Source organism: Myodes glareolus, chromosome 14 (genome assembly GCF_982192425.1).
Source record: "Myodes glareolus chromosome 14, mMyoGla1.1, whole genome shotgun sequence".
NCBI lineage: Eukaryota > Metazoa > Chordata > Mammalia > Rodentia > Cricetidae > Myodes > Myodes glareolus.
In genome coordinates, this window is record NC_142039.1 from 70,825,782 (window position 1) to 70,851,985 (window position 26,204).

At 47.1% G+C, this 26,204-nt stretch overlaps 1 protein-coding gene across 1 annotated transcript; it reads right to left on the reverse strand.

Moving 5' to 3' along the window:
• Nucleotides 1-232: 232 nt before the first annotated feature.
• Nucleotides 233-19,997, reverse strand: Lman2 (lectin, mannose binding 2). The gene is made up of 8 exons (XM_048447780.3): nt 19,597-19,997; nt 19,329-19,447; nt 5,250-5,367; nt 4,219-4,298; nt 3,965-4,126; nt 3,755-3,869; nt 2,197-2,316; nt 233-891 (listed from the first exon to the last, which is right to left on the reverse strand). Exons 1-8 carry the CDS (start codon nt 19,790-19,792, stop codon nt 731-733), a joined length of 1,071 nt encoding a protein of 356 aa, XP_048303737.3. The 5' UTR covers nt 19,793-19,997; the 3' UTR covers nt 233-730.
• Nucleotides 19,998-26,204: the final 6,207 nt, after the last annotated feature.

Genomic DNA, 26,204 nt, shown 5'->3' on the forward strand with positions numbered 1-26,204 from the left:
CTCACTGGCTCCTTCCAGTCTCAAGGTTTCTATGGCTGTTCTCTCCACCCTCAGGGCAGCCTATAGCCTTGGGCTGAGGTCACACCCTGCGTACCTGTTGGTTTTGCTTGACCTGAGTGCCGTTTCCCCAACTGGGCAATATGACAACCACCATCCCTCCTCTCTTGGGCTGCTGCAGGCCGGAGAAGGGACTGGAAAATGACCAGAAATGACAAAGCCCTAAGGACAGGCATGAGGCTGAGATTGGCTACTTTATTTAGGAAATGGTCACACCCTGGGCCCTATCGAACTGTCCTCCAGCCTTGGCTGAGGTTTGCCTTTGTAAAAAGCTATAGGGACGCAAGGAGGCCCAGAATCCCAAAGCCCGTTTGCCACCACAGGCCTCAGAACAAACCACACCTGGGACCCTAGGGAGCCAACCATGAATCCATGGAACCTCTTGTGTTTCGCAGTCACCGAGGGCCTCGCTGGGCCCCGAGTACAAACTCCCAGCTCCCAAGAGCATGCCTGGGGATGGGACAAGACTCTCCAGCTGTAGGGTGCTGAGCCCTGAGCCCTGCCAGCTGTCTTCAGCTGGGCCAGAAGCAAAATGTATGAAAATACTTTAATTATTTCTTTGAAACAGTTAAGAAATAAGGTTGGTTGCTTGGTTGTTTTTACAATCCCAGTAGAAAAAAAAGTTCATAAGAGCCCTGGCCCAAGGTCAGGCCCTTCCAGTCAGACTGGCCACTCAGTAGAAACGTTTGTTCCGTTCCTGGCGCTTCTGAAAGACTACGGCGCCCACCACAGCACAGACAATGATGCCCAGGAGAGCACACAGCAACAGCAGGAACACTCTCCACCCCGTCAGGGGACCACTTCGGAAATTTCCAGTGGGGTCGTCCACGTTGTCTGTGGGGAAAGAAAGAGGGAGGTTAGTGTACGACGCACAAAGGGGCTGCCCCATAACTGGTCCCATGAAACTGGATTGAGGAGCTTCCAGCAGAGCTGCACAGCCTTAGGGAGCCAGCCCACCCACTCAAACCTAACAGACCAACCCAAGACCTGTGTCCTGTATTTACACTGGCAAGGGGGCAGAGTTCTGATGAAATCCACTGAGAATTCTGGGGTAGATCTTGGAAGGCCACAGGACTCCCCCATAAGCTGTTTAACCTTGTGGCTACCATGGATTCCCACGGCCTACCACTGCTCAGTCACTCCACTAAAGGACAGAGCAGAGCTAGGCATGGAGTGGAAGCTTTGGAGAAGTCATCCATTAGGTGAATGTCCCTAACTTGCTTGCCTCCTGGATTGCAAAGCAGATGGCATCTCTGGGAGCAACAACCGGAACAGAGCAAACGGTGCTATGTGGCAGAACTGACTTAGCTCTAAAACACTAAGACCAATCAGAATTAAGATGGGCCAAGGATGGCTCAGGAGTTGAGATTACTTATAGCGTTCTGCTCTTCCACAGGACCAGAGTTTGATTCTTAGAACCCATGCTGAGTGGGTCACAGCTGCCTGTAACTCCAGCTCCAGGGGACCTGACGCCTCAAGCCTCGCAGGCACCCACACTCACATGCAGGAACGTGAGATGTCAAACCCCAGACCCAGTGGTTACTCTGTAATTCCTACACCCAGGGCAGAGCAGGAGACTCACAGACTAACGTCACCATCACCCTCAACCACACAGCTCCATTCAAGGCCAGCCTGGGCAGAAACGAGCCTCTAGGTCTAGTTTTCAGTAGCCCCAAGGCCGGCAGTCCATGGCTGTAGGGAATAGGAGAAAGAAGCTTCTTTACCTGGAACACTCACCGTGAGGCAGAGTTATGCCTACAGAGACGAGGTTTATAGACAAGCTGACCATCACGCCTCTTTCTGGCTGAGCAAGCCTAAGTGTCAGCTCCTAAGTGGCTCAGAGAAGTCACAAGGGACAAGGTGTGCGAGGAGTGCTGGGCACACGGACAGCCAACTGGCTTTAGTTAACACAGGAAGAAATGGATGCTAGGTGCTCACACGCGTGCTGACGAGGTGTTGCAGCCTCTATCTACAGCGACACACAGCGAGTCAGCACTCATTTTACTCATGACCTCACCGAAGCTGATCTGACCCACGCTCCTGCCTCTAGTCACAGAGGTAAGAGCCCAGAACACAGCCACAGCAGGACAGGACCACAGAGTTCTGGAAGCCAGGGGGCAGGGCTGCATACGCACATACCTTTAGGGGACTTGAGGAAGCTGACCCCGGGTTCGATCTTGGTCCAGTCGATACTTTCCTCCTCAGGCGTGCGCTCTACCATGAGCTGGAACAGCTTGATGGAGATGATGTCATGGTTGTCTACAGGGCAGAGAGTGAGCCTACCTCAAGATGTGGCCCACTGCCCCACCTGAAGAAAAGCTGCCTCCTCAGCTAGAGAAGGGCCAAGTCCCCGGGGAAAGCACAGTTTTCTTGCCAGGCAGGCAGCACTTCAGGTACTGAAATGACTCGAGAGGGGGGCTGGGATGCAGCTCAATCCTGAGCATGTATGAAGGCCTGGGGTCAAGCCCCAGCTTGGGGAAGTTGAAGAGAGAATGGAAAGAGAAACATGAGCTCAGATGTTCAAAGTGACCTGGGTCTAAACTTAAAGACTTAGTTTCTTCACAGAATGGAAGCAATGATGTCCATATTGAGCCTTCACAACAGCCAGCACTGAGAATGCTCACAGAGTGTAAGAGACAATACTGAGCAGAGGATGAACTAAAAACAGAAACCAGATAAGGGCCAGCGTGATCATTCTAAGGCTGCCTGAGAAGTCCGATACTTCTAAGAATAGAAAGCAGCCAGGCGGTCCTGTCAGAGACCCACGTGCAGGCCACAGATAAACAAATGGGCAGTCAGCAACTCAGCCTGAGACCTGAGAAGGGTGTGGTCCAAACACTACTACGACACAAAAGATGTCCCAACTATTTCAGAGGGAGGCTCTCAGCCAACTCCACATGTGAACTCAGTGAATTGGTTTTATCTAAAGCAAGGCTGTTTATAGGCTGGGGTGAGGGTGACCTGGAGTGCAGAGAAGGAAGAAGCTACACAAAAAGCAGCAAGCAGCCAGGTCAGGCTGGGCCTGACATTTGGACATAGAGCCCCCTTGAAGCCAAGGGCTGAGCCTTGAGAACCAGCTTTGGAGTCAGACGCTAGTTGCCACCTGGGTCCTGCCATTTCTTACCATCTTGTAAGGACTGAGGAAGTTAACATGTAAGCAAGACACCAAGGAGGTGATCAGGTCCCAAGCAGAAAGGACAGGACAGCTGGAGGTCGCCCTCAGCACAGGGGGAAGTCATGTCAGCGAGGAGCTAAGGGGAGGAAGCTGCCCTATCAAATGGGATGGTAGCCATTACAGTTCGAGCACAGGAACCAGGGACAGACTGTCAGGGGGCCTTGCATGAAAGGGTACCACGTGTCACTGAGAGATGGTAGCTTGAATGCAGCGAGGAGAAAGAGAAGGGGAGTGGAATTTGCCGAGGTGTAAGTGTTGGCAGAGATAAGGTCCAGGATGACGGCAGGTTATTTCATCCCAGGCAACTAGACAGGGTGCCATCATTTATAGCTGATGGGCAGCTGTGTAGAGACAGACCTGTGTTCTACAGAGCTGGAGCTAGAAATCCATACACTACGATGCTCAGACCCAAAGCCTGCTATCACCTAGAGATCCAGGCCTGAGCCACACCAGCATTTACAACTGATGGGAAAATGAGGAAGACTTAAGGAAAGCAAAGGACAGATCCCCTCACACACTCACCAGACAGGTCACCAGTGCCAGCAGAGGCTCCAAAGTAGTAACCAGTGGGCAGGCGCACTCCCGTGATATCGATGCAGTTCTTCCACTCATTCTTGTCCTCCAAGTCAGTCATCACCTGTGACAGCCGCGGGGCAAGCACACACTCAGGCTCCTGGAGCCTCTCTGTGGAACCAGCACAGGCCCAATGGCCTCCCCATCATGTCTACCCACCGTGAGGCGACCCCGGGAATAGCGGACAGCCAGGAAGGTGTCATGGTCCCGGTTGCGGAAGTCAGCTGTGCAGCCTGCCAACTCAGTCCAGCGTCCATCTTTGCTATGATCGTATGACAGAGAGCCATTGTTCACCATCACCGAGATGTACGGGAACACACGCTGGAACCAAGACACTGATCACTCCATGCCCAGCCGACCTGTGGGCACACAGCATCCCACCCACTCTGTTCCACAGGTGAGCAGAGTCCTACCTCAGTGGTTTCATCATTTGGATATGTGTCTAGGAAGATGGCTAACCCATGGAAGTTGTCTCTGCTCCCAAATACAGGGCCTGGAATGAGAAGATCCTTTCAGAACAGGGTCAGTATGAAGATGCTGGACAGTGCAAAAGCAGCTTGTGCAGAAGCAGGAGAGCCCAACCACTGGTACCTCACCCAGGAGGGATGGAACCTTCAAGGACAAAGTGGGTGGGGCCCAGGCAGACTGAAGCCCAGCAGCACTTGGGAGGCTAAAGCTGGAGGACTGCCATGGGTTCAAGGACAGCTTTGGCTACAGAGTACCAGGTCAGCCAGGGCCATCTGAACAACAAAAGTTGAGGCCTTAACTCTCAGGGACAGCCACCAAGGCAAGTGTTAGGATACCTGATCTAAGACACATGGGTAGAGCTACAGGAAGAACCTTCTTAAGCAGCAAATTTTCTGTAAGGACCCCAGAGGAGGCATTTTGTGCGTTGCTGGTGCAGTCTTTGCAGCTTTTGTGTCTCAGAATGGGCCCCGTGAGACTGGCCCAGCAGGTAAGGCCCTATGAGCAAGTTTGAGTTCAAGCCCAAGAAAAAACACAAAGGTGGAATGACAGGACACGCTTCACAAAGCTGTCCTCTGATCTCCACAGGTGTTGTGACATGCATGCACACACACATGCACATAGAAATATTTTCAAAATATATGGCAGAGTGGCTAGGTGTGGTGGTGTATGCCTGTAGCCCTACTTGAGAGACAGGCAGAGGAATATTTTCTATTTTCATGGCTAGGTGGTAGCCGGGGTTAATGAGTTTAAAAAAAGCCTGGGATACATATTGAAAGTCTCTAAAAACAGTGAGTAGGCAGGATGGCCAAAAGCATGTCAGAAGGGGAAGGGTGGCCCTCCTGGAGGGCCCCACAACAGAACATGCAGAGCGGCCACAGGCCAGCTACTTGCCATGCCCATCCCCACTGCCCTGGTGGGCGAGCAGCTATGCTCATGCCTGCCCAAGCAGGGTTCACCCGAGTGTGCGCCTCCCCACCTGGTACAAGGCGGTCCCGGGTGTACCACAAGGCGATGCCATCTCCATGGAGATTCTTCTTCCCTGAGCCATGGACTCTGAAGTGGACATGCATTTCCCAGTCCTTGAGGAAACATGGCTGGAAAGGGAACAGAAAGGCAGGGAAGCCAATGGTACCTATCTCAAGGCTACCTGAATCTCAGCCCTGCCAATTGGGCCTTTAAGCACTCTCCTCAGGGTAGAACCCCAACCCTCACCCTAAGTGTGCTGTCCTTGGACCTCTGAGAGGATTATCAGCCCCATTTAAGTCACAGAGCCCAGCCTTGGCAGGCAGATCTATGCATTTGAGGTCAGCCTAGTCTACAGAGCTAATTCCAGGACAGGCTCCAAAGCTACAGAGAGAAATCCTGTCTCAAACCCCTCCCCCTCCCCAAAATAGAGACAAAAACACTTTATCCATAGCAGATAAAAAACAGTGGTCTTAATTCACAGCCAAGTCTGATTAAAACTGGCTAGTTCTTATATTCCCCACAGCCTCTAGGCATTTAACATAAAATAAACCTATCCCTTTCTATAGTCTGTGGCTTCTCTCCTAAAACGGGCGGACCATTGCTAGCCAGACTCACATCCAAGTCTGAAAGCAAAGTTCAATTCCTGGCTGGAAAGCTCATGCAAACCTAGCCCTGACTGACTGAGTTGGCAGCGCTGAGGCCGGTCTGTTCAGGGAGGTGCTCATGCCAACAGCAGAGGAAGCAGGCGCTCCCAGGGGTAGAGGACGCCAAGTGCAGAGCCAGAGCAACCTGTATGGAGGGAAACTTCCTGGACCTTGCTCACCACAGGAGGCTCCTTGGGGAGAACTAAGTATCAGCACACACTTAATACACACAGGAGAGTGAACAGTGATTAAGGACTCAATCAGAAGCGGGGGCACAGCAGCAAACATGCCTATAACCCAGCACTCAGGAAATATTCCATTTTAGGCTAGCCTGAGCTATAATGTCTGCCATGTCACAATGTGGCTCATTTAGGAAAATAAACAGAAACAAGACATTGATCTATCAGAATGGCAGCGAACAAGAAGTCACTAACACTCAGTGCAGGTGAAGAAAGACTGACTCTCAATCAGTAGTGGGGTTTCAAGCTGACCCCTCTTTTTGGTTTTTCTTTTTTTCTTCTTTCCTTCCTTTCTGCGGGGGGGTGTTTCAAGACAGGGTTTCCCTGTGTAGCAGTCCTAGCTGTCCTGGAACTAGCTCTTGTAGACCAGGCTGGCCTTGAACTCACAGAGATTCACCCGCCTCTGCCTCCCGAGTGCTGGGATTAAAGGCGTGCACTGCCACAACCACCACCTGGCCTGGTTTTTCTTTTTAATGATTTTTTTTTTCTGTCCATTGTGTGTGTCTGTTAGAGTTTTGGATTCCCTAAAACTGGAGTTAGAGACAGCTATGAGTCAATGTGGGGAATTGAACAGAGGTTCTCTAGAAGAGCAGTCAGTGCTCTTAACTGTTGAGCCATTTCTCTCTCTAGCACTCCCCCAGCTTTTGTTTCGTTTTTTTGAGACAAGGTGTCTCTGTGTAGCCCTGGATGTCCTGGAACTCGCTCTGTAGACCAGGCTGGCTTTGAACTCAGATATTCCCTGGCCTCTGAGTGCTGGGATTAAAGGTGTGCATCACTTCGCCCAACCCACCCCCTTCTTTTTTTCATACTTTTTTAACTTTAGTGTATGTGTGTTTGAGACAGGGTCTTGTTCAGTATCCATTGCTGGTCTCAACCTCAAACAATCCTGCCCCAGCCTCCCGAGTGCTGGGATTTCAGACATGTGCTACCACACCCCACTCAATCTGATGCAGCTATTTAACATCGTCAGTCTCAGAGTACTCAGACTTGGGTACCACAGATACTGGGAGAAGAAAAATAGATGAACTGACAGCTGAGACCCAGTGTTTCGACAAGGAGGAGGGGCCTCCAGCATGACCCTAGGTAACTTATGTCAGCCTGACAAGCTAGAGTGATTCGAGAAGAACTCTTAACTGAGAAAATGTCCCCGGCAGACTGGCCTGTGGGCAGGCTGCTGTTATTTTCTTGACTGATGATTGATGGGGGAGAGCCCAGCTCATGGCAGATGCCACCCCTGGACAGGTGGTCCTGGGTACTATAAAAAAGGCAGCGTGAGCAAGCCATGGATAGTAACCTGGTAAGCAGCGAAGCACCCTCCATGGCCTCTGTATCAGATTTTGCCTGTAGGTTCCTGCCCTGGCCTCCCTCAGGGACGAATTTACAAGCTGTCTAGTGAAATAAAGCCTTTCCTCCCTGAGGAGCTTCCAATGGTGTTCATCACATCGATGGTAACCCTAAGACGGCAACCTCCTCCACTTCTACCTCAGCCTGAGCTAAGGATGCTGTAAGCCTATCTGGTAGGATGGCTGCCAGACCCAGCACAAGCAACCTCTACCACTGTCACAATCCTGTCCATGTAGGCTACATAACAACCCCAGGGCCACGATAATTGACAGTAGCCATGGCAACTTCCAAAGGGAACCACAAAAGGAATGCAAAGGGGTGTGTGCTTGACTCCCCACAACACAACTAGCTGTCCCCTACCAAACCTGCCCGCCCCTCCCCACTTAGGTCTTTTGCCCTGGATTTATAATCTTTTGATCTTCAAGGCTGAAAAGTTGATTATCAAGTTTTTCTCCCAATTATATTCTTGGTCAAGAATAAAAATCTCCTGTTACTGTTACTGCATAGTTCCAAAGGGAAAAAGGATCTGGTCTGGGAACAGAAGACAAATGCACTTGATAGCACAATGAAACATAGTACTCTTGTGACCAGGAAAATCTCCATTCAAGAACACACTGTCCCCACACAGGCAAAGTGGCCAGTGCACGGGTCCATCAGCTTCCTATATCACAGGGACCGGGGACAGCTTGGTCCTAGAGCATGGAACCACCAAGTTCTGGAGTTTCCCTGCTCTGGGCGCAGTCATGAATTCTGGAAAAGATGACACCGAGCTCTTAACGACAGAAGGACAAGGATCCCAATCCAAGGCCCGCTGAGGGAGACAGAGGCCTTGCCCGAGTTGGGACTGAAGTCTAAAAATATACTAGAAGAGCCCACACAGTGTGGGACTCAGCTCCACATCGAGTCCTCTTCTTCCCTGGAATTAGAGCTAAGTGAGTCTGCCAGTCCTCAATTTTCCTCTACAAACAACCGTACAAATGTTCTTGTCAGCAGAGATGACAAGTAACCAGGTGTCAAAGAGACAGAATATGACTGAAACCCAAGGAAGCATAGGAACCGAGACTCTGCTCCCAGCAACCATGTCGGAGGCTAAAAAAAAAAAATTATGGGAATTTAGCAGGTTCTATTCTCAACTCACACTAAAAGTTTCAGAACAACATTTGGTGGCATAATGGACAACAAATTAGCATTCACAACAAGTGAAGAGCTAATTAATGTATAAAGTTACTCAAATACTAAGAATGGGGGTTGGGGGAGGATGTTCAGAATTGAGAGTAAGATCCCAGAGGAAAAGGCACACATAATTCAATTTCCAAAACAAGACCCAAGAGACTGGAGCAAAGCAGCAGAGATTTGTGACTGCTACAAACTTCAACAGTCCCACAGCCAAAGGAGACCAACAGGAATGAGATGCTATCTTCTGGACAGGAATGAGCACACTTCCCAATGCAAGGGTGATTGGAGGAGGGCTGTGGGTGTAGCTTAGTGGCGGAGTGCTTGCCTAGAATCCATCCCCAAACTATAAACTATAAACCCACACAAAAGGACACCTGGGAGTGGGTACTGATCATTCCTAGTTTTTCTGTGATCTCTCCTTTCCATCCCAATGTGATGCCATTTGTGTTGCTTCCGTTTGGTTGGTTGGTTGGTTGGTTGGTTTTGTTTTAATTTTTTTCAAGACAGGGTTTCTCTGTGTAGCGCTGGCTGTCCTGGAACTTACTCTGTACACCAGACTGGCCTTGAACTCACCAAGATCCACCTGCCTCTGCCTCCCAAGTGCTGAAATTAAAGGCGTGCACCATGACCACCAACCACTGCCCAGTTCCATTTAGTTTTTTCAAAGTTTACTTCATTATTAATCATTGTCCGAACACAGGTACTTGTATGCGCAAATCAGTACGGGTGCCTGTGGAGGCTTTAGATCACATTGGCAGTTGTGCTCTGCCCAATGTCCTTGGGAATCTAACTCAGGCCTTCTGCAAGAGCAAAGCACGCTCTTAACTATTAAGCCTAGTTTTTGATGGTTTTGAGACAACACAATATGTCACAAAGCCCAAACTGCCCTTGAAATCTATTTATGGTTGGTACTGAACTCCCAATCTCCCTACCTCCAACTCCAAAGTCCCATGATAGCAATGGCCAACTTCATAATGCCTTCTGTCTTGAGGTGATGCCGAGGCTTGGGTGATCCACCACAGCCCCTTATGGGACCGAACCCCACCACTTTATCATTAAAAGAATAACATTGGAGACTGGAGAGATGGCTCAGTGGTTAAGAGCATTGCCTGCTCTTCCAAAGGTCCTGAGTTTAATTCCCGGCAACCACATGGTGGCTCACAACCATCTGTAATGAGGTCTGGTGCCCTCTTCTGGCCTGCAGGCATACACGTATACATAATAAATATTAAAAAAAAATAACATTGGTGCCATGACTCAGCTAGGCAATCTCCACATTCCCTTCTGCCCTCAGGCAGGCCGGCTGAGGACACGTGGGGACCCTGGACTTGGACCACTTTCCAACATCCTGTGCCTGCTCCATCACTTCAAATGTAAGGTCCCTTCTCCAAGTCAGCTTTCGCTCACATTCACCTCTACTTGCTTCCCATAGCTAAAAAAAGGTGAGTAGGCCACTTGGAATGCTCCCCCCCCACCCCCGCACTGTTCGGAATTTTTTTTTCTCTTCCTGGACCACTCGAAGTGATTCCTGTGTAGTTCGATTTTTTTTTTCCCTTTTTGGACCTCTTGTAAGTGATCCTCGTTGTCCGAGACCGCTCCGAGCAGTCTCTAGCTCCTGGTTCCCAAGCTGATGGACAGGAAACCAGCCTGGCTTTATTATTAAGCCCTGCACTAGCAAGGAGACATCCAGCTGGTGGCCCTGGGGTTCACACTGTTTTCACCATTTTCACATTTTCAGCTATGGGAAACAAATCCTCAAAACCTATCAGTCCAACCTGCCCCCTTTAGAGACCCTAAAACCCCAGAGCTTAATGCCTTACTTACAGATTCCCATGATTGTCCGTGTTTGTTCAAAAAAGTGGTCCAAGTACCCTTTAGATAATAACCTAAAGTGGCCACCTAACGGCGCCTGTGGCCCTGACACTCCGCGGGAGCTTTCTAACTACTGTCAGTGCACAGGCAGACGGAAGGAGTTTTCTTACAGCCAAGCCTTTTACTATCTAAGTTCTAAGCCTAAGCCCTCTGTCCTTACAAGCTGTTCACCTGCTCACATGTACATGGCTATGCCATCTAAGCCAGAGGAACATTTCGCTCCCGCTCTGAACCCTGCTAACGAACCCCCATCTTTCCGACGTCAGCAGACAGCTACTTCTAATCTCTTCAGCCCCCCCCCCCACTACTTACTCCATCAGCCCCTCCGGATCCTTCCTCCTCTCTGGTGCCACAGCAGCTGTCCAGCTCTAGCACCCACTTTTACCCCTCCTCTCACGCACTCGCTGCTGCTAAGAAACCCAACCCTGACCAAGAGAGGTAGCAGTGTAAATGGTCAGGGCACACATTCCTTTCTCGCTCTCAGAACTCTCCCTGCACCCACTTCCTCAGGTCTGCACGCTCATCTTTCTCTTTAATAAACTCTTAAAGTGGGTTCTGCTCTGTGTTTTGTGATCCGTTCTCACCACCTACGGGGAGGGACAGTAATTTTAACATAACCAGAGGTTTAGAAACCAGTAACAACACCTTCAAAGGAGCCAACACTTAGCAAAAGACAATCCAGATTCAAGAAATGAAACAAAAAGGTGCCCAGCAGGAGAGCCTACATTCAGCAAATGTACCGAGAAAGAAAAAGGTGAAATTAAGACAACTGCAGACAAAACAATTAAAAGCATTAATTACCAGCAGCCCTCTGACACTGTCTTTCACTTTTGTGGAGAAGGAAAAATGATCAGGATCCACATGGGAGTCAGAGGTTTGGAAGAAAGAACAGCAAACACAGTCAATTCGGAGACAGAGCCAACAGCGATACCTGACTGCTCAGCGCCGCACGGCTCACAACACAGGGACCGAAAAAAGGCTCCTAAGGTCTCAGCACTGCCCGGGAAGAACGTCAAAGTATAAAAGTACACATAATCCTTACGACTCTGCTGAAACATGGGTGTGGTATGCATGCGTGCATGTACATGTATATGTACAGATGTATGTTTGGGAAGGGTTGTTTTGGAGTATCGCAGATAGACATCAGGTTTTATGCACCTCCAGCCCTGTCTTTTATTATTATTATTTTGTTTTTTGGGTTTTTTTGTTTTTGTTTTTGTTTTTGTTTTTTTTTTTTTTGAGACAGGGTTTCTCTGTGTAACAGCCCTAGCTGTCCTGGAACTAGCTCTTGTAGATCAGGCTGGCTTTGAACTCACAGAGATTTACCTGTCTCTTACCTCCCAAGTGTGCTGGGATTAAAGGTTTGCACCACCACCATCCAGCCAGCCCTGTCATTTTAAAACAGGGTGTTGATATGTAGCTCAGGAGAGCCCCGAGCTAGCAAAATTCCTGCTTCTACCTCCTAGGTGCTTAGACATTTGTACACTGCCATTCAGGATAACCATAAAAAAAAAAAAACCTGAAAAACAAGAGACTGGAGAGAGGACTAACTGATTAAAGTGGCTGCTCTTCCAGAGGACCTGAGTTTAGTTCCCAGCACCCAGGTCAGGCTGTTCACAACTGCCTCTAATGCTAGTTCCAGGGAACCTGATGGGACCTTCGGCCTTCACAGGCACATGCACACGTTTGCAAACACAGAAGTATAAACATATAGAACAACAATAAAAACCCTGGGAAATTCCTGATGGTGGTGGTGCATGCCTATAATCCCAGCACTCAGGAGGCAGGCAAGTAGATCACTGTGAGTTCTAGGCCAGTCTGGTCTACAGAGCTAGTTCCAGGACAGGCTCCAAAGCTACAGAGAAACCCTGTCTAGAAAAACAAAACAAAAACAAAAAAATCTGAGAAACAAGCACACAACTTCCAGATTAGTAAAAGAGGGATAATAAGTAAGAAATGCTCGACTCAAGATGTCAAGACCAGAGGGAAGAAGATAGAGCAGCCAGACAGACAGGAGGAAAACAGTAAAAGAGAAGGCTAACCCTAACATGTGAGTCATCTTATCACGTCTAAATGGAAGAAACGTGAGACGAAATCCCAACCTAAGCTCTGGATGAATTAATCCATAAGGGTTTACTGCTGCAGTGCGGGGGTGAAATCCAGTGTGGCAGACAGCCCTTTTCTTCCCTAAACTCTTAGCAAAACTTGCTACATATGCCTTTCTTGTCTCTTGATGTAGGACGTCCTTCTGTGTATGTGTTGCTTTTATTGGTTGATGAATAAAATTGTATCGGCCAATGGCTTAGCAGAGTAAAGCCAGGTGGGAAATCAGAACTGAAATATGTAGAGTAGGCAGAGTCAAGGAGATGCCATGTAGTTACTGAAGGAGAAAGATGCCAGAACATTACCAGTAAGTCACAGCCTCGTAGTGATACACAGATTAATAGAAGTAAGAGCTAGCTAGGAGTCGGGGGAGGGGGGACGGTAAACACCTTTAATCCCAGCACTCAGGAGGCAGAGGTAGAAGCAGGCAGATCTGTGAGCTCGAGGTCAGTCTGGTCTACAAGAGCTAGTTCCAGGACAGCTAGGGCTGTGACACAGAAACCCTGTCTGGGGACGGGACGACAACATGACACAACACGAACGTGCAGGTCAGAGGACAACCTGTGGAAGTCGGTTCCTCTGTCCTCTGTGGACTCTGGGGTCCAACCCAGGGTGTCAGGCCTGAGCATTAGGCACGCTTATCTGTTTACTGTCGAGCCATTTCGTCAGCCCTGAACTCACTCTGTAGCCCAGGTAAGTTGTGAACTGTGAGCCTTCTGCCTCAGCCATAGTAGCTGGGATTCCAAGGATAGGATATACCACTAGGCTCAGCTTTATTATTTTTTTCAACTGCATGTGCCTCTACAATATCGCAAAATAAAAATTTTGGCTGGGGGACTAGAGAGATGGCTCACAGGCTAAGAGTACTGCCTGTTCTTTCAGAGGTCCTGAGCTCAATTCTCAGCAACCACATGGTGGCTCACAACCCTCTATATAATAGAATCTGATGCCCTCTTCTGGTGTGCAGGTGTACATACAGAACATATATATATATATATATATATACACACACACACACACATATATATATAATATAAATAAATAAAGCTAAAAAATTTTTTTTGGCTGGGAATGGCAACTCACACTTGTAATCCTAATCCTTAAAAGCCAGAGGCAGAAAGAGTTAGTAAACTGGCCTCAAGTTTGCTATAGATGAAGAAAACAAACAAAACAAAAAAGAGAAAGAAAGAAATTAAATTAAAATCTTCTGGGTATCAAAGAACAATATTAGAATTAATAGAAATCCTTAGCTGGGTGCGGTGCAGTGGTGGCACACGCCTTTAATCCCAGCACTTGGGAAGCAGAGGCAGGCAGATCTCTGTGAGTTCAAGGCCAGCCTGGTCTATGGAACAAGTTTCAGGATAGACTCCAAAGCTACAAAGAAACATTATCTTGAAAAACCAAAAAAAAAAAAAAAAAAAAAAAACACCCCCCCAAAAAAAGAAAGAAATCCTTGACCATAATCCTTGACCATGGCACAATTAAAACTAGATATCAATACTTTAAATTTCTTTTTTTTAAGTATTTATTTATTTATTATGTATACAATATCCTGTCTGTGTGTCTGCAGGCCAGAAGAGGGCACCAGACCTCATTACAGATGGTTGTAAGCCACCATGTGGTTGCCGGGAATTGAACTCAGGACCTTTGGAAGAGCAGGCAATGCTCTTAACCACTGAGCCATCTCTCCAGCCCCAATACTTTAAATTTCTTAAACTATCAAAATAGCACATTTGTATTTGAAAAAAATTAATCTTCTCACGTAGAAGATGCAGCCAAGAATCTCTCTCAATTGGTTTCTTTGCCACTTGTGGTGGTTTGAAGAGGAATGACCCACATAGGCTCATATATTTAATATGAGGTCACCAAGGTAGTGGTGGTACTTGAGGGATTATGAGATGTGGCCTTGTTGAAGTAGGTGTGGCCTTACTGGAGGGAGTGTGTCACTCTCTTCCTGCTCCCCAGGATCCAGAGGTGAACTCCCAGCTACTCTGCAGCACCGCATCTGCCATCATGCTCTCAGCTATTATAATAATGGACGACACCTCCGAGACTGTAAGCAAGCCACAACTAAATGCTTTCTTTTTTAAGAGTTGCCTTGGTCATGGTGTCTTGTCACAGCAATAGAACACTGATGAAGCCCCTACTCCTGAAGACAATACACAAGGCCAGCCTTGGGACAAAAGGACAAGTAAAAGGGAGGGAGAAAGTCCAAGTGCAAGGTCAGTGGCAGGAGAAGCCAGAGATGGAAGTGAAGGGCCCGGTCACAGTCCCATGGGACCCACAGGCCTCCCAACACTGTCACACACCCCAGATCAAAGACTGAAGATTAACGGACAGAAAGCCTCCAGGTGACTTAAAACGGGAGCCGCGTGGTTTGAAATTGACTTAGAAGCTGCTTTGTAAGGCACAGCTCTCACCGAGTCCCCAGAAGTCCTAAGGCCTTGTTACCACACCAGAACCATGAAATTAGAATAACCTCGCAGAAAGAAATCATTTTACAGTTCACAGCTTCTACAGCTCTGCTTGAACAAAACAGGAAGCAGATGCAATTGATCATCTCAAAAATCAGTACAGTGAGATATGCCTGTACTCCCAGATATTTGGAAGGCTGAGACAAGAGAATCACTTGAGACCAAAGAGTTCAGGCCAACCAAGGGAAAAGAAAAGAGCAAGACTCCATCTCACCAAACAAAACAATGCCGCGTTCGGTGGGTGCCCTGTTACACTACAATTCCATCTGGTCTGCTAAGTAAGCACTTTCTCAGAATTTGGACACATGAATTTCTATTTTATAAGAGCTGTTTTAGACTCCTGTGATGCTGAGGTAAGAGGTGGCTCGGTGCATAAAGTGCCTGCTGCAACAGCACCTAGACCTAACTCTGGATCCTCAGCACCCATATAAAACCCAGACAGAGGGGCATCCAGAGCTGTGGAGACTGTAATAGGGTAGTTCTGGGGTTTTGCTGGCCAGTTAATCTGGCTGAGATGGCAAGTTCTAGGTTCAGTTAGAGACCCTATCTCAAAAAACAAGGTGGTAGGCAGGACATGGCGGCGCAAGCCTTTAATCCCAGCACTTGGGAAGTAGAGGCAGATAGATGGTTGAGTGAGCTACAGGACAGCCAGGCTGCACAGAGCAGCCCTGCCCAGCCTGACCTGGAGGCATGCACTTACACGCCAATGCTGGGAAGGAGACAGCAAGCTGCAGGCTGCTGAGAAAGAGCTGAGAGCGACCTCTGGCCGCCACAAGCACACAGTTGCATCAACACAAGCCCTGATGTGCTCTGGCACATGGTGGTACAGCCTGCATTCTGACCACTTGGGGAATTGAGCAGGAAGATCAGGAACTCAAGATCACCAATGACTGCGTAGCAAATTTGAGGTCAAATCTGAGCTAGATGAGACCATCTCAAAAACAAACCCTGATGTTCAGTTTGAGTTTATTCATATTTATTTGTTTGCTTGGTTTGGTCTCACACTGTAGCCCAAGGTGTTCTCAAACTCTCAGAAATGTTCTTGTCTCAGTCTCCTGATTTCTGACATTATATATAGACCAGTGCCACCTAAACAGTCCTGTTATAAAAACAGCACTATCTGGCATGCTGGAAACTGCGTTCCTTTGCAAGTCTTTCTGCAGTGCAGGGAGTTGAATAAGGGCCTAGACAGACACCTAACTGTCCCATCTGTCTCTTTGCAGATATTTAAGCACAAGACACTTGCTTTTTTTAAAAATTTTTATGATTGATTTATCTTTTATTTTATGTGCATTGGTGTGAAGGTGTCAGGTCCCCTGGAACTGAATTTTCAGATAGTTGTGAGCTGCCATGTGGGTGCTGGGAATTGAACCCGGGTCCTCTGGAAGAGCAGTCAGTGCTCTTAATCGCTGAGACATTTCTCCAGCCCCCAACAAGACACTTTCTTGGTGGGAGGGCTGTTTTTGTGCTTTTGAGAGAGCGTATTCCCATGTAATTGTGGCTAGACAGGAACTTCCTAAGTAGGCCAGGTTGGTCTCGAACTCATTCATCTGCTGGTCTCTGTCTCCCAGGTGCTGGGATTAAAGGTGCAAATCACCACATCTGTCAACATTTTCTTTTGGGGGGATTTTTGAGACATGGAGTCTCTGTGTAACAGTCCTAGTTGTCCTAGAACTCACTGTGTAAACCAGACTGGCCTTAAACTCAGAGATCCACCTGCCTCTGCCTCCCTAGTGCTGGGATTAAAGGTGTGTGCCACAACCACCCAGCAACATTTTTTTTTAAAAAACCTTTGTGCATGTGAAGATGCCTAAAAATGACAGAAGAGGGTGTTGAATACCCTGGAGCTATAGTTTTTGGCCACTCAGTGTGGATACATACTCTCAGGCACACAGCAGCAAATGCTCATAACTGCTAAGCCATCGCTCCAGCCCCTCCACCCTGTTCTTAAAGAAAGTCTCTCTCTAAACCTGGAGCTCATAGATTTGATTAAACTGGCTGGCTAGCAAGTTCTAGAATCCTCACTTCTCTGCCGCCGTAGAGCTAAATTACAGCCAGCCAGGCACCAGGCTTTTGACATGATGCTAGGGACTGAACTTGGGTCCTCAGGTCTGTACTGTGAACACTACACCCACTCAGCTACCTCCTCAACCTCAGTATCAAATTTTAAAAAGAGGAAAGGGATACAGAATCTTGGACTGGCACTTTAACAATAAGCAAGCTTAAAGGCCTTAAGGCAGCCACCATTGCCACCTGTACACAAGACTCTGATGCAAGCAGAGTAGCCTCTTCAGCCTCCCATGTCCTGTGCTCCAGACATTAGGCACTATTTACCTCAGCCACACAGCAGCTCAGAGGGCAGGGCACACTCGGTCTGTGTTTGCTCATCCAGATGGATACAAATGAAGGGGATTTAAACCAAAACAGAGCTGCAGCTCTGAGAGGAAACATCAAATAGAAACTTCTGAGACTTCCAAGTAGTGTCTTTCCAGAAGTACAAATGTGCTCTAAATATTTAAAACCTGTCAGCAGGGTCCAGCAGCAAAAGTCCAGGAGCTAAACAAGGGAAGGCTGCAACCAAAGCAGGCACAGAATGCTCTTGGCCCTCTGATATCACTAAGCCACCAACTGTGCTAACCATCAGTCACTTACAAACCCAATTTAGATCATTACCTGGGATGCGTATGCTCCTTGTGGATAAACCTAATTCCTAACAATTCTATCAATATTTTCCCTTGCTTTTTACAGAACAAAATGTAATGCTATAATCGAACTCATTTCTATGAAAAACACAAGGCTACATTACCGCCTAAAACAGCAGTATCCAAGCTAGACATGCATGCATAAGACCGGGGTTCAACCTACAAAAATAAAATAAAAAAGAACAAAAGTAGTATTTGAAAAGCCTAAGACAGAATGATGTGATCCTTGTGATTGGGAGGTGGGGCAGTGGTTTGATATGATTACTCAAGGACTTGGAGTGTGCAACATTTGAACCCGGACTTAAGAGATGAGAAGTAACCAAGGAGCGGTCATGAATAACCAGGAGGCATTGTCCCAGACAGTGAACAAGCGCAAAGGTCCTGCAGAAAGAAGGCAGCCACAGACAGGCTGGAACCAACTGACAGAAGGACTGGAGACAACAGCCACCAAGGGACAGACTGTGTGGACATAATGTAGTTTTCCAGTCACGAAGCCCTCAGGCTGTGCAGAGCAGAGCCAAGCCGAATAAAGAAAGAATCTGCAGATGCCCCGAGCAGCAGTGTGGGGGCACAGGGCAGAAAGAGAGGAGGTGCTGAGGGGACACGCAAATGAGGCAATACAAGGACAGTGTGGTCTTCCGGAACTAATGACAAAATTAGCCAGAAGGGCTAAGACAGCACAGTGACGGAGGAAAGTAGGACCCTGGCCAATAGCGTGGGCGGAGGAAGGGTTAGATCAGGCTAGGAAAGGCAGGTTTCATTTCAAACCATGACCTATTCCCGAATTATTCCCTCCTCCCTTTCCCAACCTATCCTTTCTCAGTGTAGACATTGCACAGCATTGCTTCCACATGACAAGACAATGGCATCTCAGGCTCCTGACCCCAAGGCAAAGGCCATCACCAGCGGAGATACTGACAAGACCCTCAACCAAGCACTGAGACCGGGAATTGGGTCTGTTAAGCATGTCAAAGAGGTTCTTCCACATTCAACTAGAAGGCATCACGTGTATCAAATGAATTGCTGAAGGAGCGGATCAGAAAGATCAGCTGAAACACTATTTATGCCACTCACTGGCTAGTCTGCCTTCGCACAACGCAAACATACCTCGTTTGAGAATTTAATCTGACGAGGTGTGGCAAAGTCAGTACCCAACACACAGCAAAACACTCAATAACGATACAGTTTCATCCTTCCCGCGATTAAGTGAGTTCAATTTAGGCTGACAACTCCTCTTACTTGTTATGCGACTTTAGGAACACTCAATTTAAAAGCTAAAAACCTTAGCTACTTGTTTCTTAAGTCATTAAAATGTGGACCTCATTACTTACCTTGCATGGCTTCTGAAGAAATACGTGTCAGGCACCGCTTCTGACACACGGTACGACACAATGTGGATTCTCTCTTACTACTTGTGTGACCAGGGCAGAAACTCGGCAGTACAGAATCGGCGTGTGTATAAACTAAGCTTCGCTGCTGAGGGAGAGATTACTGGATCACTGAACGCTACGTCAAGCCTTTTGGCAAGGACTCACCTGGTGGTTCCAAATCGAGCCCTCTTTGCTGCGCTCGTCAGGGGTCAGACGCACGTACTGACTCGTAAGCATGGTGCTGCCTTGGAAGTCCCAGAGCGGCATGGAACTGGAACCGACCCCTGTGGACAGAGACCGACATCGACAGGTGCCCAAAAGGCCACACCAGAAATCTCCGGAGCCGCTCTGCTCAACAAAAGGGCCATGCCCTCCTCCAGCCAACTGCAGAGCCGCGGTCTCACCCTTCACTTATCCCTGCTGCGGGCCTCACCTTGGTAGGGCTTGATGAGCGAGTGCTCCCGCTTAAGGTGTTCACTGTTGCCGTCGGTTATATCCGCAGCCACCTGCCCCAGCAACAGAAGAAAATGGAGAAGTGTAGTGGGGCCTGGGCCGGGGCCAGGAAGCCCAGGCCTCCCTGGGCACCGCTGACCCCAGCCCCAGCGCCAAAGCCAGGCCTCGGCCGCCATTCTCCTTTTCTCTCGGCCACTTCCGCCCTGAGACTTCCGCCTTCCGGGTGTCTTTGCTAATGGTCTCCGGCCGGAAGCCCTCCAAACTAGAATCACCGGAGAGTAAAAAGGAAAGCCTCGCAGTCAGAGGCACGGCAGCCTTATTGGCTGGGCAACCTCCTATCCTAGTAGAGCGCGGTTCTATAACTTTAGGGATTCCTGGTCTCCTGTCAGCCGGCCACGACAGAGTTCTTACGAGCGACAAGGGAGCCAACCAATCATGGAGCAGCACGTTAGGCTTGAGGGCCAACAAGAAGTAGAGGGCTTAGTTGAGAAGGAGAGCGAACGGCGTCTTCGAAGTAAAGCATGCTGGAACTTGTAGTTTTCCTGGACGCACCGCGGCTTCTCGAACCTAAACCTTTGGCCACAGATGCTGTCTTTGAAATGACCTTTCCCTCAGGACAGCGGGGGAAAGCAGCACCGCAGTGAAGTAGAAAGCCTGGAGTCCAATCCCAGCGTCACCTTGAACGCTCTGGGTGGAGCAAACCTTTAAGCCTCCTCTGAGCTAATGTCACTCCTCTGGAGACTTAAAAAGAGCCCAGTTATTTGAGAGCCCCCACTACCGCTAATTACTCAGGCACAGTCAGATTGAAGCAGAAGCAGACCAGATCCTGGCCTGGGACCTCAGTGAATGCCAGAAGTCATCTAGCTCCAGAAAGGATGAGTTTCTGTTGCCACACAAAGTGCCTGTGAAAGATTCAGGACAGCTGGCAATGGTGGTCTGTAGCCAAATGCAGTTCTATTTTACCTGTCAATCTATTCAGTAAAAGATTCACCTGCCAATATTTTTTGTCAAGGCACTTAAATTTACATTAGAAAACCCGATTGAGGGGCTGCAGAAAGGGCTCAGGGGTTAGGAGTGCTTGTTGCTGTGGGGGTCGCACAAAGATGGGGACAGACCACCAAAGTCTATTAAGCCAGAAGCAAACTTTATTCCAGGAAAAAAATTAAAAAATTTTTAAAAACCTCCATGGGGCACAAAAAGCTTATCAGCTAGTTGAGCCCACAGCCAGAGATGGACTTGTAAGGTTGTGGCAATGAGCTGTTTCCAAACTCCCCCCTTTTATAGCAAGAAGCAAGCATTAGGCATGAACAAAAGAATTTTTACAATCTCAAGGTAAAACTCAGATACTAATTGCTTTTTTTTTTTTTAACAATTTCCATTATTCCATTAACAGGGTTTTTCAGTTAAACTAATGTTTGTATTTAGCCCATTGTTTCTCTCTGGCACTTTTTGATGATGTTACCAAAGCTCTGTGCTCCCCTGATATTACCAGTTTTGCATAGCAGGCAAGGGTATGGGAAAATGCACAGCCAAAAAGTCAGGTACATCCCATCATTTAAAAGTTAACTCGGCTCACATCAATTGCTGGTCATGAGTGGCCAGGGGAAGCGGGGTATCTAAAAGCTGACCCTCAGTTTGCAGAGGGTCACTACAGCCTTGCAGACAGAGCTATGGGTTGTGAAGCAAAGGATTAATAGTTAATCCTCAAACAAAAAACCAAAATCCAAACAAATTCCACAGATACTCAAACTCCTTGTGTAAAATGGTTACAGTATTTCTATACAACCCATGTACATCTTCCAATATACTTTTGTTGTTTGCTTTTTTGTTTGTTTTTTGAGATGAGATTTCTCCGAGTAAACAGTCCTGGCTATCCTAGAACTCATTCTGTAGACCAGGCTGGCCTCGACCTCACAGAGATCCACCTGCTGCCTCCCGAGTGCTGGGATTAAAGGTGCATGCATTGTTTGGTTTTTGTTTTGTTTTGTTTTGGATTTTTTTATATTGTTGTTGTTATGTTTTTTTGAGACAAGGTATCATTAAGTAGCCCTGGCTGGTCTGGAAATCCGCTGTGTAGAACAGGCTGGCCTCAAACTCACAAAGACCTACCTGTTTCTCCTTCCTGAGTACTGGAATTGAAGGCATGCACCACCTTCTCTAGATTACATATAATACTTAAAAGAGCATTAATTGTATGTAATAGTGGTGTTGACAGAATAATAAGAAAAGTTTGTATGTGTGCAGTAAGCAGTGTGCTGTGTAGTTTTATGTCAACTTGACACAAACTAGAGTCTTTTGAAAAGAGACTCAGTTGAGGAAATACCTCCATAAGATCTAGCTATAAGGGATTTTCTTAATTAGTGATTGATGTGGGAGGGCCCATCCCATTGTGGGTAGTGCCATCTCTGGACTGGTGGCTGCAGATTCTATCAGAAAACAAACTGAGCAAACCATGTGGAGCAAGCCAATAAACAGCCTTCCTCCATGGCCTCTGCATCAGCTCCTGCCTCCAGGTTCCTGCCCGCTTTGAGTTCCTGTCCTGTCTTCCTTTAGCAATGAACAGTGAGTGATATGGAACTGTAAGCCAAATAAACCCTTTCCTCCCCAAGCTGCTTTTGATCATGGTGTTTTATCATAGCAATAGTAACCATGACTAAGACAAGAAACAATTTCGTCTAAATATCTTCCATCTGTAGTTAGTTGAACCACAAGTATCACAGATCCTGCTGATATGGGGGCTATGTTTATATACATACATACATACATACATACATATGTGTGTATGCATATACACATAGATACAGAGAAAGCAAGCACACATATACAGCAAAAGTCCTCTGCTCTCATCTCCTAATAGCCCCTCTTACAGAGACTTAACTACACCTATGCAAACTAGGATGTGGGCATCCCCCTGGGCTTTAATTGAGGGCTGAGTTTGTCAGGTACATTCACAACTGAGTCCCAAGAATTTAGAAAAGTGTACATGGGAAGTAATTAACTGGTGAAAGAATATTTGTTCTAGGACTTGAAATTGGCTCATGAAGAATGAGCATGAGTTTATCTGAGAAGTCGTTCTCAAAAGAGGGAACTGGAGGTAGAGGTACAAACTTAAGAAGGAACACAAAGGTTTGGAACAGATAAGAAGTCTGTGGTATTTGGGCATGGTAGCACATTCCTGTAACTCCAGCACTTTGAGAAGTAGAGGCAAGAGGATAAGGAATTCAGGTCATCTTCAGACACATAAGGAGTTTGAGGCCAACTGAGGGCTACCTGAGGCCCTGTCTCAATCAAGAAAGCACAGATGTGTGTTGGAATCCATGGTGGAGAGCTGGTGTAATGGTACATCTTCTCTATCAGCCTGACTGAATTTAGACTCACCTTCGAGACAGAACTCTGGGTATGTCTATGAAGGTATTTCCAGAAAGGTGTAGCTGAACAGGGAAGACCTACTCCATGTTCTGAGGTCCGGGACTGAAGAAAAAGGGCAAAGCAAGCTTTGCAAGCTGAATGGGTCTCTAGGCTTCAACTGCACAGCTTCCCACAATGGCCTCTCGAGGTCTACATCCAGGGACACCCCTGACACGTGTCTGGCCTCAGTAGCTTTCTTTAGTCTTGGTGACAAATTCCATAACCTGTTTCTTCTGTCCTTAACTCTAAAACCAGAACTAAGTGGCCAAAGCAGTCAAGTTCTGCTTTACTAGGGCTGGAACATGATTCAATTACATCTTTGCCAGCTTTCTGTCCTTCACTACCTAAGCTTGACTGTCCTGAAACCTGCTCTGTAGACCGGGCTGGCCCCAAACTTGGACATCTGCCAACCTCTGCCTTCCTGGGATTGGTATTAAAGATGTGCCCCACCACACCTGGCTCTAAGCTCTTTTTAGTTCCTTTTCACAGACTGGAAACTTAGTTGGGTGGGATTTTGCCCTGAGATCACCACTCCCTTTGTTCCATTTCTAAATATGTTTATCTCCTTGAACACGGAACTTGGCTCCATTCCATTTTCTGGTGCTCTTTTTCTTTTCAAATATTTTTCCTTGCTCAGATTGCTCTTTTTCATTATATATCTTCTTTAGAGTTAACACTAGTAACCACACAACAGAGTATATTCTATACTGCTTTGAGATTTCCTCTGCCAACTGAATTAATCCAAAAACTCTTCACTTTAGCCTCAGGCAGACTCTTTGGACAAGGGCAAAATGAAGCCAGTTTTTTCATCAAAATATCCCAAGAATGATCTCTATATAACATCTTAAAATTCTTCTCTGAAACCTCTTGATCCAGCCCTACCCCACAGTTCAAATAACTCTTAGCACCACTGTTTTCCATGTTCCTACTAGTATGGCCCATTGAACAGTCTTTAAACCATTCAACTATTTTTCTAATCCACAGTCGCATGGCTTATATTCCTTCAAACCAAAGCATGACCAGGCTAATCACAGCTATACCCCACTCCTGGTACCAACTTCTGTCTTAGGGGTTTCATTGACTGGAGAGACACCATGATAATGGCAGCTCATATAAATGAAAACACTTAATTGGGGTGACTTGCTTATAATTACAAAAGTTCAGTCCATTATCATCATGGTGGAGAGCATGACAGCGTGCAGGCAGATGTAGATGAGTGTCCTACACCTTGCAGGCAACAGGAAGTTGACTGACACCCTGGTCAGAATCCTGAGCATAGGAAACCTCAAAGTCTACCCACACACAGCGACACACTTCCTCCAACAAGGCCACACCTATTCCAACAAAGTCACACCTCCTCTGATAGTGCTACACCCTCTGAGATTATGGGGGTCAGTAACATTCAAACTACCGCAGGGACCAAATGAAGTCCTGTTATGAGACCTTGAAAACTATAAAGCCAAGAAAAACAAACAAACAAACAAACCCTGAATGAAGCCTGGGTGCATGACACAGCAGATAAACATGTTTCAGTCATGTCACATAAGCTCCCTCACAGGCATGTTATTCTTGTTAGTCTAATGCTGGGCATCAAATTCAGGGCTTTTCAAACGTTTACACAAGCCCTGTATTTGCAAGCTACCTCTCTAGCTTCAGAAGCACGTTAGTAGCCCAGACTGGCCATTCGTGGCAATCCTACTGCCTCAGGCTCCTGAGTGCTACGAATATAGGAATGAGCTGCTACATAAGCTCTTGTCTGTTCATTTGTTTTAGATGAGGTAACTCGTAGCTTAGCTGGCCTCAAATTAGTTATGTAACAGAGGATGACCTTGAACTCCCTGATCCTCCTGCCTCTATTGCTGGAATCACAGGTGTGCACTGCCATAGCTAGTTTTATGTAGTGCTGGGGGACTGAATCTAGGGCTTCATACATGTTAGGCAAGACCTCTACCAATGAACTACATCCTCAGCCCATGTAAATGGAGACTGCCCAAACCTGAATAATCACACAGAAACTATATTAATTACAACACTGTTTGGCCAATAGCTTAGGTATATTCCTAGCTAGCTCTTACATCTTAAGTTAACCCATTTCTATTAATCTATGTATCACAACAAAGTTGTGGCTTACTGGTAAGGTTCTGGCATCTTTCTCCTTCGGCAGCTACATGGCATCTCCCTGACTCTACCTACTCACTCCATATATCTCTTCCAGCCTGGCTATATTCTGCCCTGCCATAAGCCAAAGCAGCTTCTTTATTAACCAATGCTAATAACACATATTCACAGGATACAGAAGGGTATCCCACATCAAGTCCATAAGTGTTGTTGGAGTTTTTTATACTCTTTTACTCTTTGGGGGCCCACCACGCAGCTCCTAAATAATCATGTGGAGGCTTATTGCTACTTGTAAATGTCCGACTTTAGCTTGGCTTATTTTTAGTTAGCTTTTCTTAAATTATCCTGTCTACCTTTTGTCTCTGGGCTTTTACCTCTCCCTATTTCCGTATATCTTCTCTTTACTTCTTACTCCATGGCTTGCTGTGTAGCTGGGTGGCTGGTTCCTGGAGTTCTCCTCCTTCTTATCACTCCTAGATCTCCTCTCTTCCCAGATTTCTCCTATTTATTCCCTCTGCCTGCCAGCCTCACCTATTCTTTCTCCTGCCTTACTTTTGGCTATTCTGCTCTTTATTAGATCAATCAGGTGTTTTAGGCAGGGAAAGTAACACAGCTTCTCAAAGTTAAACAAACGCAACACATCGTTGCATTATTAAACAAATTTTCCTCAACATAAACAAATGTAACACATATTTAATTAATATTCAACAACACATACGCACTGTAATGAGATCATCTTTGTCACTGCTCCAGGTTGTGAAGCAGCCCCACCTTCACCTTCTTCTAATTCCTGCCTGGGTGGTCAGAAGCAAGGCATCCAGAAAGAGGCAAAAAATCTAGGGTTGTGCTAACTGCTATAACAAATAGAGTCTACTATGTACAATGGCCTCAATTTTGTTTCTGAGGGATCTCAGAATTATCCAGAGCTGGTGCTCCAGGTTAATGGATGACATGCCTCCATGCACTGATACATAGACCCTTTTTCTTCTTCCTCCTCCTCCTCCTCTTCTCTTCTTCTTCTTCTTCTTCTTCTTCTTCTTCTTCTTCTTCTTCTTCTTCTTC

Coding starts and splice junctions, on each gene's coding strand:
- Lman2 (XM_048447780.3), bottom strand. CDS start 19,792: ATGGCGGCCGAGGCCTGGCTTTGGCGCTGGGGCTGGGGTCAGCGGTGC. Junction 5,368..19,328: donor GCTCGATTTGGAACCACCAG/GTGAGTCCTTGC, acceptor TTCCCTTTCCAG/CCATGTTTCCTCAAGGACTG. Junction 892..2,196: donor CTTCCTCAAGTCCCCTAAAG/GTATGTGCGTAT, acceptor CTTTCCCCACAG/ACAACGTGGACGACCCCACT.